Source organism: Salvelinus namaycush, chromosome 13 (genome assembly GCF_016432855.1).
Source record: "Salvelinus namaycush isolate Seneca chromosome 13, SaNama_1.0, whole genome shotgun sequence".
In the NCBI taxonomy this organism is placed as follows: domain Eukaryota; kingdom Metazoa; phylum Chordata; class Actinopteri; order Salmoniformes; family Salmonidae; genus Salvelinus; species Salvelinus namaycush.
In genome coordinates this window covers 8,558,440-8,571,702 of record NC_052319.1, presented here as the reverse complement: position 1 = coordinate 8,571,702, position 13,263 = coordinate 8,558,440, and the positions used below count along the sequence as shown (strand labels likewise).

The following is a 13,263-nucleotide window of genomic DNA, read 5'->3' as shown; positions in this document are numbered from 1 at the left end:
TGTTCGTCACGCTCAGGTGTACTGTGCTGGTCTGGATATTTTTTTCACATTGACCTTTCTAGCGGGGTTCAAGCCATTATGGTGGATGCATATCCAGGCCAACTCATCTGGACTTGGCTTGGCATGGCTCAGTGTCAGTTCTGTTCCTACAGTACCTCTCTTTACACTACAGAACCAATCTGAACTAGGCTGGCCTAGTTAGCCATTCAATTCAGTTTCTGGAAGCCTGCAACTGTGCTGAAATTGAAATTGTGAAAATAATAGATCAGAGCCCTAAGTGTAAAAATGGGTTCAGTGACTGTGCTGCATAATAATGCTAATAAGCGTCACTCTGCCCATTGTATAACAAATCGATAAAGTTGGATAGCAAGTTGGATAATGGGAGAAGATCAAATATTTTGGGATGGAATTACAGAACATGCAGTAGGCCTAATGCATGAATATACCAAGATGTACTCAAGAAGTGTAGGTAGTTTTAACACATTTGACTTCATATGATATTCATACTTGTCAACATTTAAACACCACAACTGTTATGATATTAACCATATATAATATTTACCAAATACATTTAGTTCTGGTCATTTCGAGTTTCATGTCAACATTTTAACAGTACAGTACATCTCAGTATGTAGGCCTACGGTCTTTCTATCAAAATGCATTTTCAACAAACATCAAAGACAGAGAGAGAGAGATGGATAGAGAGGGAGGGGGGAGAGAGGGAGAGGGAGAGAGAGGGGTTTCTGTGCGTCCACTTTGTCCCTCTAATTAGCATACCATGTCTGTAAAAGAAGTCAGTGCAGCGGCATCACCCTGGCTCAACACCAGCACGCGACACTTTACCTGCTCCAGACATGCCAAAAATGAGTCTGCGCGCTCTACCATGTCTTTAACTTCCCTTTCACAATTGTTACGAGGAGCGCACTTCAAATGTTTGGTGTCAGTATGTGAGAAAGACAAAAAAAACGTTAAGATATCTCAAGATATCCTTGTTACTTTTATGCACAGCCAAGGCGCCACCTATCAAAAATCTTTGATTGAACCAAAGTAATGTTCTGAATGACCAGCCAATCAGAGCCATTTCATCTGCTGTTCACGTGCACATTATTACTTTGTTGGCCGTTTTTTAAATGTAACGTTTGCATTTATTCACGTGATTGGATTAGCCAAATATTTTACGTGTTTTGCTCTTGTGTAGGCTACTTTGTGCATGATTTCTCTATTGTACTTCATAATTGATAAGGTGCATGTGTACCTTCTACTACACTACTGTGGCCGCGTTGTGGACACTTCTAGAACGTATGCAACTTTTTCTCTCAACATAGATTACTACATCCTTGAGAACAACTCTTTACTGAAGGCAGCTTTGAAGATCAAGAGGATTCAAATGACGGACTTCAGAACAATCCAGATGGAACATTTTGGTAAGACGGGTAATTTTCGCTACTTACATTTTTTACAAATCAGTTTCTCTTTCTATTATTCTAAGGTTATTGCTAATGGCTGCTTTCTCTGCTCAGATCTGCCTTTGAAGATCTCCTACCCACCAGACTTTTCTGAATCACGTCACTATGGCCTGCTTCTGGTAGTGTACGTATCTCCTTCAGTGTCTGTGCACACTGTTTTTTAAATTCTATTATGGTTGGTGCGGACCCCATCACGAGAGCCAGACTGTCTTTATGATGCCCATATTAGGACTGCCTCAAGCACTGTTTTATTCTGTCATTTGTATCTTTAAATTCAGCGATGGCTCCCCCGGTGGCCAGGCTGTGAGCGACCGATTCATTCTGGACTGGGACTCGGTTCTGGTCAGCTCGGATAACATCATTGTGGCTCGTCTAGACGGCAGAGGGAGTGGCTTCCTGGGCCAGAGGGTTCTACATGAGGTCCACCAACGTTTGGGGACAGTAGAGGTGCAGGATCAAATCACAGCTGTGGAGTATGTACTAGTTTGATCCTTTCCCATTGAGTCTAATTTAATTATAATTTAATTCAATAAGTCATTAGCCTTAGAATACATGCCAATTTAACAATTTTCTTACGTTTTCTATTTAACTGAATTTGGCAAACAACTTTAAACATCTTTAGGAACTGTATTCATATTACTGTATTCCATTCTATGATATCATACTTTGTAACTTGGGCATCTCCTCAATATTGTTTATTTCAGATACATGTTGACATTCCCGTACATTGATCGTACACGGATAGGAGTATTTGGGAGGGTAAGATTCTATTGACAGATTCTCTCACAGAGGCTCCAGCTTGCTCGTCTCAAGTTGATTTGAATGACTTTAGGAGACACACATACTCAACATGTTAGTATAAACTTTTACTTTATTTGCTGGCTGTGCCCCATGATATAACATTTAACAAATAAAACTATCTTTTTTTTTTGGTTACTTGTTTTTTTAATATCTTCCAGGGCTATGGTGCCTATATTACATTAATGATGCTCAAATCAACAGACAGCCTGTTAAAATGTTCCGTAGCAATGTCCCCAGTCACAGACTGGAAACTATATGGTGAGTAGAAGCTTGACTGTAAAATATTTGTTGTTATTAACCTTTATGACCTTTTATGATGACTTTTATGATAGTCTTAATGACTGCTTTAATATGTTTAATATAAAGTGTTCTCGACAAGTTAGATGCAAGATTTTTAAGACAGTCATCTATTATGATTTCATGTTCTTGTCACTTACTTATATGTATTACGCACAAACAGTCTTTCTCATGTTATGAAATAGGCCTCACAATCTGTGGTGTCATAGACCTGCATATCATCAATTGGGTCTAACAGGGCTTTTGGCCATCCCAATCTTTGATTGGTTCCAGAATCACATCAATAGATAGAAGGGTAGGAAAGGAGAGGTGACAGAAGGGTTGATACCTGAGTAGGGGATTCTTCTCACATGGGGAACAATTTATGGAGGCGATGGTCTTATTTGTAAGAAATTCCTCAATAAGGAATTAGGATATTGTTCAAATTGTACATTGAAATGAAACATTGCAACACCTGAGCCACAGAGAGAGACCAAAAACGACTGAAGATTAAACCACAGAGTATCATAAGATCTCACTGGCTACTTATGCACTTTTATGTCTTAAAGTAACATTTATAAATTGTTTCATTTCATATTCATCATCTCCAGCACCACCCCCAACATCACCATATGTGAAAATGGCACATTTCTGTTTTGTAGTAAAAAAGATAGAGGAAGATAAATGTTTCCAATGACATCAACCAATTAGTAGACAATCAGTAGGCAAATAGTAGACAAATGCGGGGTGGCAGGTAGCCTAGTGGTTAGAGCGTTGGGCCAGTAACCGAATGGTTGCTAGTGGAGGTTGACCGATTAATCGGCAAGGCCGATTAAATAGGGCCGATTTTAAGTTTTCATAACAATTGGTAATCAGCATTTTTGGATGCTGATTATGGCCGATTACATTGCATTCCATGAGGAAACTGCGTGTCAGGCTGACCACCTGTTACGCGAGTGCAGCAAGGAGCCAAGGTAAGTTGCTAGCTAGCATTAAACTTGTCTTGTAAAAAACATCAATCTTCACATAATCACTAGTTAACTACACATGGTTGATGATATTCCTAGGTTAACTAGCTTGTCCTGCGTTGCATATAATCAATGCGGTGCCTGTTAAGTTATCATCGAATCACAGCCTACTTCGCCAAACGGGTGATGATTTAACAAAAGCGCATTTGCGAAAAAAGCACAATCGTTGCACGAATGTACCTAACCATAAACATCAATGCCTGTCTTAAAATCAATACACAGAAGTATATATTATTTAACCTGCATAGTTAGTTAAAAAAAAATAATGTCAGCAGGCAATATTAACTAGGGAATTGTGTCACTTCTCTTGCATTCAATGCATGCAGAGTTAAGGCCAATGCAACAGTCTGGCTCGTTGCGAACTAATTTGCCAGAATTTTACATAATTATGACAACATTGAAGGTTGTGCAATGTAACAGAAATATTTAGACTTAGGGTTGTCACCTGTTCGATAAAATACGGAAAGGTTCTGTATTTCACTGAAAGAATAAACGTTTTGTTTTCGAAAGGATAGTTTCCGGATTTGACCATATTAATGACCAAAGGCTCGTATTTCTGTGTTTATTATATTATAATTAAGTCTATGATTTAAAATTTAATAGAGCAGTCTGAATGAGCGGTGGTAGGCAGCAGCAGGGTCATAAGCATTCATTCAAACTTTACTGCGTTTGCCAGCAGCTCTTAGCAATGCTTGACTCACAGCGCTGTTTATGACTTCAAGCCTATCAACTCCTGAGATTAGGCTGGCAATACTAAAGTGCCTATTAGAACATCCAATAGTCAAATGTATATGAAATAAAAATGGTATAGAGAGAAATAGTCGATGCATCATAATTCCTATAATAACTATAACCTAAAACTTCTTAACTGGGAATATTGAAGAACTGTGAATATTGAACCACCAGCTTTAATACAGTTGTAGTCGGAAGTTTACATACACTTAGGTTGGAGTCATTGGAACTCGTTTTTCAACCACTCCACAAATTTCTTGTTTAATAACAAACTATAGTTTTGGCAAGTCGGTTAGGACATCTACTTTGTGCATGACAAAAGTAATTTTGCCAACAATTGTTTAAAGACAGATTATTTCACTTATAATTCAAAGTATCACAATTCCAGTGGGTCAGAAGTTTACATACACTAAGTTGACTGTGCCTTTAAACAGCTTGGAAAATTCCAGAAAATTATGTCATGGCTTTACCTGTGCCTTAGAGTACCTGTGGATGTATTTCAAGGCCTACCATCAAACTCAGTGCCTTATTGCTTGACATCATGGGAAAATCAAAAGAAATCAGCCAAGAACTCAGAAAAAAAATTGTAGACCTCCACAAGTCTGGTTCATCCTTGGGAGCAATTTCCAAATGCCTGAAGGTACCACGTTCATCTGTACAAACAATAGTACGCAAGTATAAACACCATGGGACCACGCAGCAGTCATTCCGCTCAGGAAGGAGACGTTTTCTGTCTCCTAGAGATGAACGTACTTTGGTGCGAAAAAGGGCAAATCAATCCCAGAACAACAGCAAAGGACCTTGTGAAGATGCTGGAGGAAACAGGTACAAAAGTATCTATATCCACAGTAAAACGAGTCCTATATCGACATAACCTGAAAGGCCGCTCAGCAAGGAAGAAGCCACTGCTCCAAAACCACCATAAAAAAATGCCAGACTATGGTTTGCAACTGCACATGGGGACAAAGATCATACTTTTTGGAGAAATGTCCTCTGGTCTGATGAAACAAAAATATAACTGTTTGAATGGGCCACAATTCACCTAACTTATTGTGGGAAGCTTGTGGAAGGCCACCCGAAACGTTTGACACAAGTTAAACAATTTAAAGGCAATGCTACCAAATACTAATTGAGTGTATGTAAACTTTTGACCCACTGGGAATGTTATGAAAGAAATAAAAGAAGAAATAAATAATTCTCTGTACTATTATTCTGACATTTCTCATTCTTAAAATAAAGTGACGATCCTAACTGACCTTAGACAGGGAATTTTTACTAGGATTAAATGTCAGGAATTGTGAAAAACTGAGTTTAAATGTATTTGGCTACGGTGTATGTAAACGTCTGACTTCAATTGTATGTTCAAAGCAAGGAACTTAAACGTTAGCTTTTTTACATGGCACATATTGCACTTTTTCTTCTCCAACACTGTGTTTTTGCATTATTTTAACAAATTTGAGCATGTTTCATTATTTATTTGAAACTAAATATACTTTATGTATTATATTAAGTTAAAATAAAAGTGTTCATTCAGTATTGTTGTAATTGTCATTATTACAAATATATATATTTATTTATACATATATAAATAAAAATCGGCCGATTAATCGGTATATGCTTTTTTTGATCCACCAATAATCGGTATCGGTATAGAAAAATCATAATCGGTCAACCTCTAGCTGCTAGATCGAATCCACGAGCTGACAAGGTAAAAATCTGTCATTCTGACCCTGAATAAAGCAGTTAACCCACTTTTCCTAGGCTGTCATTGTAAATAAGAATTTGTTCTTAAGTGACTTGCCTAGTTAAATAAAGGTTAAATAAAAAATTGCCTACTCAAAATTTGTTCAAATCACATGATGTCATTGAAAACACTTATCTTCCCCTATCTTTTTTACTACAAAGCATTGAAACGCAAAATGTTCACATGTTGATGTTCGGCTGGTGCTGGAGATACGAAGTTATGATATGAATATGAAGTTGAATAATTGTGTAATCCCCCCCCATTTTTATTTTTTTCTCCATTTAGTTTGGATGCAGAATGACAGACATCACTTTCTGTGTAGAGTCAGCAAAACTAACACTTAGCTCACCTGAAGCACTGAAACACTGTCTGCACCTGCCACCTTTTTAGAGTGTATCGCTTTCTATTTGAACAGCATCAGCATTTTCTGAGAGGTACCTCGGCATGCCATTACGGGACGACAGCAGATATCAGGTGCGTCTGTTTACCGCCTCCCTGCTCTTGTTTGCCGCCATCCTTGTTTAGCTCTTTGAAAGCGCCACGTCCTAGCCTCAAAGACATGCCTCTAGTTTAGCGCCCACAGTTACAGAATGTCACTACCATCAAAGTCAGAGGTACTGAGTTTTTTTCCCCCTTTTCCTTTTTATGATGCTTCCAGAGCGCAGAGACTTTGTCACTCATCTCCTACGGTAAATGTGGCGCATTAGCTTATTAAATCACACTACATTCGTGTTTTGACGAGCTGCTGAAGGGGGTCATCTGGCTTTCCCAGACTCCCCTAAGGTGTGGACCTGGTGCTGTGTCAAACAGCTGGTTCAGTTACACTGATAAGAAAGACTGAACAGTCAGGACTTCTGGACACACGGTTTATTTATATGACTGCAATTTGTACAGCAAACTAATTGAAATAAGCCATTATATCAGAAACAACACAAAACTGTCTCCAACCAATACAGATTGTGCACATTACAGACAAGATCATTTATCACATTATCCATACCTCAGTAATAAAGTACTGTATGTACCATTGAAATATACACTGAGTGTATAAAACATTAAGAACACTTCCCTAATATCGAGTTGCACCCCCCCCCCCCCCCACACTTTTGCCCTCAGAACAGCTTCAATTCATCGGGGCATGGACTCTACAAGGTGTCGAAAGCATTCCACAGGGATGCTGGCCCATGTTGACTCCAATGCTTCCCACAGTTGTGTCAAATTGGCTGGATGTCATTTGGGAGGTGGACCACTCTTGATTCACACAAGATACTGTTGAGTGTGAAAACCCAGGAGCGTTGCAGTTCTTGACACAAACCGGTGCGCCTGGCACCTACTACCGTTCAAAGGTACTTAAATATTTTGTCATCAAACTTTATTTGCCAAATGCGCCGAATACAACAAGTGTAGACTTTACTGTGAAATGCTTACTTACAAGCCCTTAACCAACAGTGCAGTTCAAGAAGAAGAAAATATTTACCAAGTAGACTAAAATAAAAAGTAATAATAAAATGTAACACAATAAGAATAACAATAACGAGGCTATATACAGGGGGCACCGGTACCAAGTCAGTGTGCAGGGGTACAGGTTGAGGTAACCTCTACATGTAGGTGGGGGCGAAGTGACTTTGCATAGGTAACAAACAAACAGCGTGTTACAGCAGTTTACAAGAGGGTGGGTCAAAGGTGATTTTTATGAATTGTTCAGCAGTCTAATGGCTTGGGGATAGAAGCTGTTGAGGAGCCTTTTGGTCCTAGACTTGGCGCTCCGGTACCGCTTGCCATGCGGTAGCAGAGAAAACAGTCGATAACTTGGGTGACTGGAGTCTCTGACAATTTTATGAGCTTTCCTCTGACACCGCCTATTATATAGGTCCTGGATGGCAGGAAGCTTGGCCCCAGTGATGTACTGGGCCTTTCGCACTACCCTCTGTAGCGTTCAGATGCTGAGCAGTTGCCATACCATGCAGTGATGCAACTGGGCAGGATGCTCTCGATGGTGCAGCTGTAGAACCTTTTGAGGATCTGGGGGCACATGCCAAGTCTTTTCAGTCTCCTGAGGGGGAAAAGGTTTTGTCGTGCCCTCTTCACAACTGTCTTGGTATGTTTGGACCATGATAGTTCGTTGGTGATGTGGACACCAAGGAACTTAAAACTCTCGACCCGCTCCACTACAGCCTGTTCGGCCCGCCTTTTCCTGTAGTCCACGATCAGCTCCTTTGTCTTGCTCACATTGAGGGAGAGGTTGTTGTCCTGGCACCACACTGCCAGTTCACTGACCTCGTCCCTGTAGGCCATCTCATTATTGTCGGTGATCAGGCCTACCACTGTTGTGTCGTCAGCAAACTGAATGATGATGTTGGAGTCGTGTTTGGCCATGCAGTCTTGGATGAACAGGGAGTACAGGAGTGGACTAAGTACACACCCCTGAGGGGCCCCAGTGTTAAGGATCAGCATGGCGGACGTGTTGATGCCTACTCTTACCACCTGGGGGAGCCTTCACCTCAGGAAGTCCAGGATCCAGTTGCAGAGGGAGGTGTTTAGTCCCAGGGGCCTTAGCTTAGTGATGAGCTTCGTGGGCACTATGGTGTTGAACGCTGAGCTGTAGTCGATGAACAGCCGGGTGAGAAAGAGCGGTGTGGAGTGCGATGGAGATTGCGTCATCTGTGGATCTGTTGAGGCGGTATGCAAATTGGAGTGGGTCTAGGGTGTCCAGGGGGATGCTGTTGATGTGAGCCATGAACTTTCAAAGCACTTCATGGCTACCGACGTGCTATGGGGAGGAAATCATTTAGGCAGGTTACCTTCGCTTCCTTGGGCACAGGGACTATGGTCGTATGCTTGAAACATGTAGGTATGACAGACTCGGTCAGGGAGAAGTTGACAGTTTAGTGTTCAGTTCAGTGAAGACACTTGACAGTTGGTCCGCTCATGATTTGAGTACACGTCGTGGTAATCCGTCTGGCCCAGCGGCTTTGTGAATGTTGACCTGTTCAAAGGTTTTGTTCACATCGGCTACCGAGAGCGTTATCACACAGTCATCCAGACAGCTGGAGCTCTCGTGGATGCTTCAGTGTTGCTTGCCTCGAAACATGGATTAAAGGCATTTAGCTCGTCTGGTAGGCTCATGTCACCGAGCAGCTAGCGTCTGGGTTTCCCTTTGTTGTCCGTAATAGTTTTCAAGCCCTTCCACATCCGATGAGCGTCAGAGCCGGTGTAGTAGGATTCAATCTTAATCCTGTATTGACGCTTTGCTTGTGTGATGGTTCGCCTGAGGGCATAGCGGAATTTCTTATAAGCGTGTGCATTAGTCTCCTGTAGTGTAGCATCCTCGTCATCTAACCACTTCCGTATTGAGCGAGTCACTGGTACTTCCTGCTTTAGTTTTTGCTTGTAAGCAGGAATCGGGTTGATAGAATTGTGGTCAGATTTGCCAAATGGAGGGCGGGGGAGAGCTCTGTATGCATCTCTGTTTGTGGAGTAAAGGTGGTCTAGGATGTTTTGTCTCTGGTTGCACATGTGACATGCTGGTAAAAAATTGGTAAAACTGATTTAAGTTTGCCTGCATTAAAGTCCCTGGCCACTAGGTAAACCGCTTCTGGGTGAGCATTTTCTTCTTTGCTTATGGCCTTATAGAGTTGGTTGAGAGCGGTCTTAGTGCCAGCTTCGCTTTGTGGTGGTAAATAGACGGCTACAAATAATACAGATGAGGACTCTCTTGGTAGATAGTGTGGTCAACAGCTTATCACAAGGTGTTCTACCTCAGGCGAGCAATACCTCGAGACTTCTTTAATATTAGACATTGAGCACCAGATGTCATTGACAAAAAGACACACACCCCCACCCCTCGTCTTACCAGAGGTAGTGTCTCTGTTCTGCCGGTGCATGGAAAATCCCGCCAGCTCTATATTGTCCGTTTCTTCGTTCAGCCACGTCTCGGTGAAACATAAGATGTTAGTTTTTAATGTCCCGTTGGTAGGATAATCTTAATAGTAGGTCATCATTTCAATTTTCTAACAATTGCACGTTAGCAAGGAGAATGGAAGACATTGGGAGTTTACTCGCTCGCCTCTGGATTCTCAGAACGATCCCTGATCTGCGTACCCTTTTCCAGCGTCTTTTCTCCACGCAAAAGGCGTGGATCTGGGCCTGTTCCAGTGAAAGCAGGATATCCTTCTTGTCGGACTCATTAAAGGAAAAAGTTTATTCCAGTCCGTGGTGAGTAATCGCTTTTCTGATGTCCAGAATTTATTTTCGGTCATAAGAGACGGTAGCAGCAACATTATGTACACAATAAGTAAAAAAATAAGTTCCACAAAACAAAAAATTGCAAAATTGGTTGGGAGAATGTGAAACATCAGCCATGTTCTTCGGCACCATCTTCACCCTCTGTATGGCACACATACACAGTCCTTGTCTCAATTGTCTCAAGGCTTCAAAATATATTTTTACCCGTCTACTCCCCTTCATCAACACTGATTAAAGTGGATGTAACAAGTGACATCAAGAAGGGATTATAGCTTTCACCTGGTCAGTCTGTCATGAAAATAGCAGGTGTTTGTAATGTTTATACACTGAGTGAATATTCATTGTTTTTGATTGAGGACTGAGAATGGACCATTCCGGAACATGCAACACCTCTTGGAAAGCCACTCTGGTGTGTCTTTGGCATTAAAAGGGGTCTAATTATTTATCTGAAAAAGTTAACTTCCCAGGGTTTTGAAATGTCTACGGCAGGTTTTTCCTTGACTTTTTCCTGGGCTTTGCTCCTTAATTTTTTATTTCAATCCTCACAAGCCTCCCAGTCCCTGCCGGTGACAAGCATACCCATAACATGAAACTTTAAAATACAGTGCATTCCCTCCACATTACTGGCCTGTACGACAAAGTGAAAAGAACGTCTGCCAACACCTTGTCACGCCCTGACCTTAGTTATCTTTGTTTTCTTTATTATTTTGGTTAGGTCAGGGTGTGACAAGGGTGGTATGTGTGTTTTTGTCTGGTCTAGGGTTTTTGTATGTCTAGGTTGTGTGTGTAGTCTAGGCATACGTAGGTCTATGGTGGCCTGGATTGGTTCCCAATCAGAGGCAGCTGTTTATCGTTGTCTCTGATTGGGGATCCTATTTAGGTTGCCATTTTCCAGTTTGGTTTGTGGGTGATTGTCTATGTTGATGTTGCATGTCTGCACTCGTTATCATTAGCGCCACGGTCGTTTGTTATTTTGTATAGTTTGTAATAGTTTGTTTCAGTGTTCTTTAGTTGTCATTAAATAAGACGTATTCACATCATGCTGCGCTTTGGTCTCCTCACTACGACGATCGTGACACACCTTGCACAGTCTTCGCATTTTGCTTCCTTCAAATTTATTCTGAAAGGGGATTACATTTCATAGTTTTCCTACAAATCTACGGAACCTACAGTAGCAGTCAAAAGTTTGGACACACCTACTCATTCAAGGGTTTTATTTATTTATACTATTTTCTACATTGTGCAATAATAGTGAAGACATCAAAACTATTAAATAACATATATGGAACCATCTGGTAACCAAAGAAGTGTTAAACAAATCAAAATATTTTATATTATAGATTCTTCAAAGTAGCCACCCTTTTCCTTGATGACAGCTTTGCACACTCTTGGTATTCTCTCAACCAGCTTCATGAGGTAGTCACCTGGAATGCATTTCAATTAACAGGTGTGCCTTGTTAAAAGTTAATTTTTCTAATTTCTTTCCTTAATGCATTTGAGCCAATCAGTTGTGTTGTGACAAGATAGAGGTGGTACACAGACAATAGCCCTATTTAGTAAAAGACCAAGTCAATATTATGACAAGAAAAGCTCAAATAAGCAAAGAGCAACAACAGTCCATCAATACTTTAAGACATGAAGGTCAGTCAATGCAGAATATTTAAAAAACGGTGAAAGTTTCTTCAAGTGCAGTGGCAAAAACCATCAAGCACTATGATGAAACTGGCTCTCATGAAGGTCGCCACAGGAAAGGAAGACCCAGAGTTACCTCTGCTGCAGAGGATAAGTTCATTAGAGTTTACCAGCCTCAGAAATTGCAGCCAAAATAAATGCTACAAAGAGTTCAAGTAACAGACACATCTCAAAATCAACTGTTCAGAGGAGACTGCGTATATCAGGCCTTCGTGGTCAAATTGCTGCAAAGAAACCACTTCTAAAGAGATATATGATATATATATATAAACATCACTGACATTTTCAACCTCTCCCTGACAAGTCTGTAATACCTACATGTTTCAAGCAGGCTGGCATAGTCCCTGTGCCCAGAAGTGAAGGTAACCTGCCTAAATTACTTCCTCCCTGTATCACTAACGTCGGCCATGAAGTGCTTTGAAATGCTGGTCATGGCTCACATCACAGATATCATCCCGGAAACTCTAGACCCACTCCAATTCGCATACCGCCCCAACAGAATCTCAATCACACTCCACACTGCCCTTTCCCAACTGGACAAAAGGAACACCTACAGTTGAAGTCGGAAGTTTACATACACCTTAGAAAAATAGATTTAAACTCAGTTTTTCAAGATTTCTCACATTTAATCCTAGTTAAAATGTCTTAGGTCAATTAGCATCAGCACTTTATTTTAAGAATGTGAAATGTCAGAATAATAGTAGAGAGAATGATTTATTTCAGCTTTTATTTCTATCACATTCCCAGTGGGTCAGAAGTTTACATACACTCAATTAGTATTTAGTAGCATTGCCTTTAAATTGTTTAACTTGGGTCAAACGTTTCGGGTAGCTTTCCACAAGCTTCCCATAATAAATTGGGTGAATTTTGGCCCATTCCTCCTGACAGATCTGGTGTAACTGAGTCAGGTTTGTAGGCCTCCTTGATCGCACACGCTTTTTCAGTATTGCCAACACATTTTCTAAAGGATTGAGGTCAGGGCTTTGTGATGGCCACTCCAATACCTTGACTTTGTTGTCCTTAAGCCATTTTTCCACAACTTTGGAAGTATGCTTGGGGTCATTGTCCATTTAGAAGACCCATTTGCGACTAACCTCCTGACTGATGTCTTGAGATGTTGCTTCAATATATCCACATAGTTTTCCTGCCTCATGATGCCATCTATTTTGTGAAGTGCACCAGTCCCTCTTGCAGCAAAGCACCCCACAACATGACGCTGCCACCCTTGTGCTTCACGGTTGGGATGGTGTTCTTCTGCTTGCAAGCCTCACCCTTTTTC

At 40.9% G+C, this 13,263-nt stretch overlaps 1 protein-coding gene across 1 annotated transcript in view; it reads left to right on the top strand.

Moving 5' to 3' along the window:
• The window catches only part of LOC120057746 (inactive dipeptidyl peptidase 10-like), a 52,658-nt gene that overhangs the window by 29,244 nt on the left and 10,151 nt on the right, over positions 1 to 13,263 (top strand). The window contains exons 10-15 of the mRNA XM_039006226.1: positions 1,326 to 1,424; positions 1,521 to 1,590; positions 1,745 to 1,939; positions 2,171 to 2,225; positions 2,426 to 2,525; positions 6,463 to 6,521. Coding sequence (XP_038862154.1) covers positions 1,326 to 1,424; positions 1,521 to 1,590; positions 1,745 to 1,939; positions 2,171 to 2,225; positions 2,426 to 2,525; positions 6,463 to 6,521 — 578 coding nt within the window. The remainder of the gene's footprint in view (positions 1 to 1,325; positions 1,425 to 1,520; positions 1,591 to 1,744; positions 1,940 to 2,170; positions 2,226 to 2,425; positions 2,526 to 6,462; positions 6,522 to 13,263) is intronic.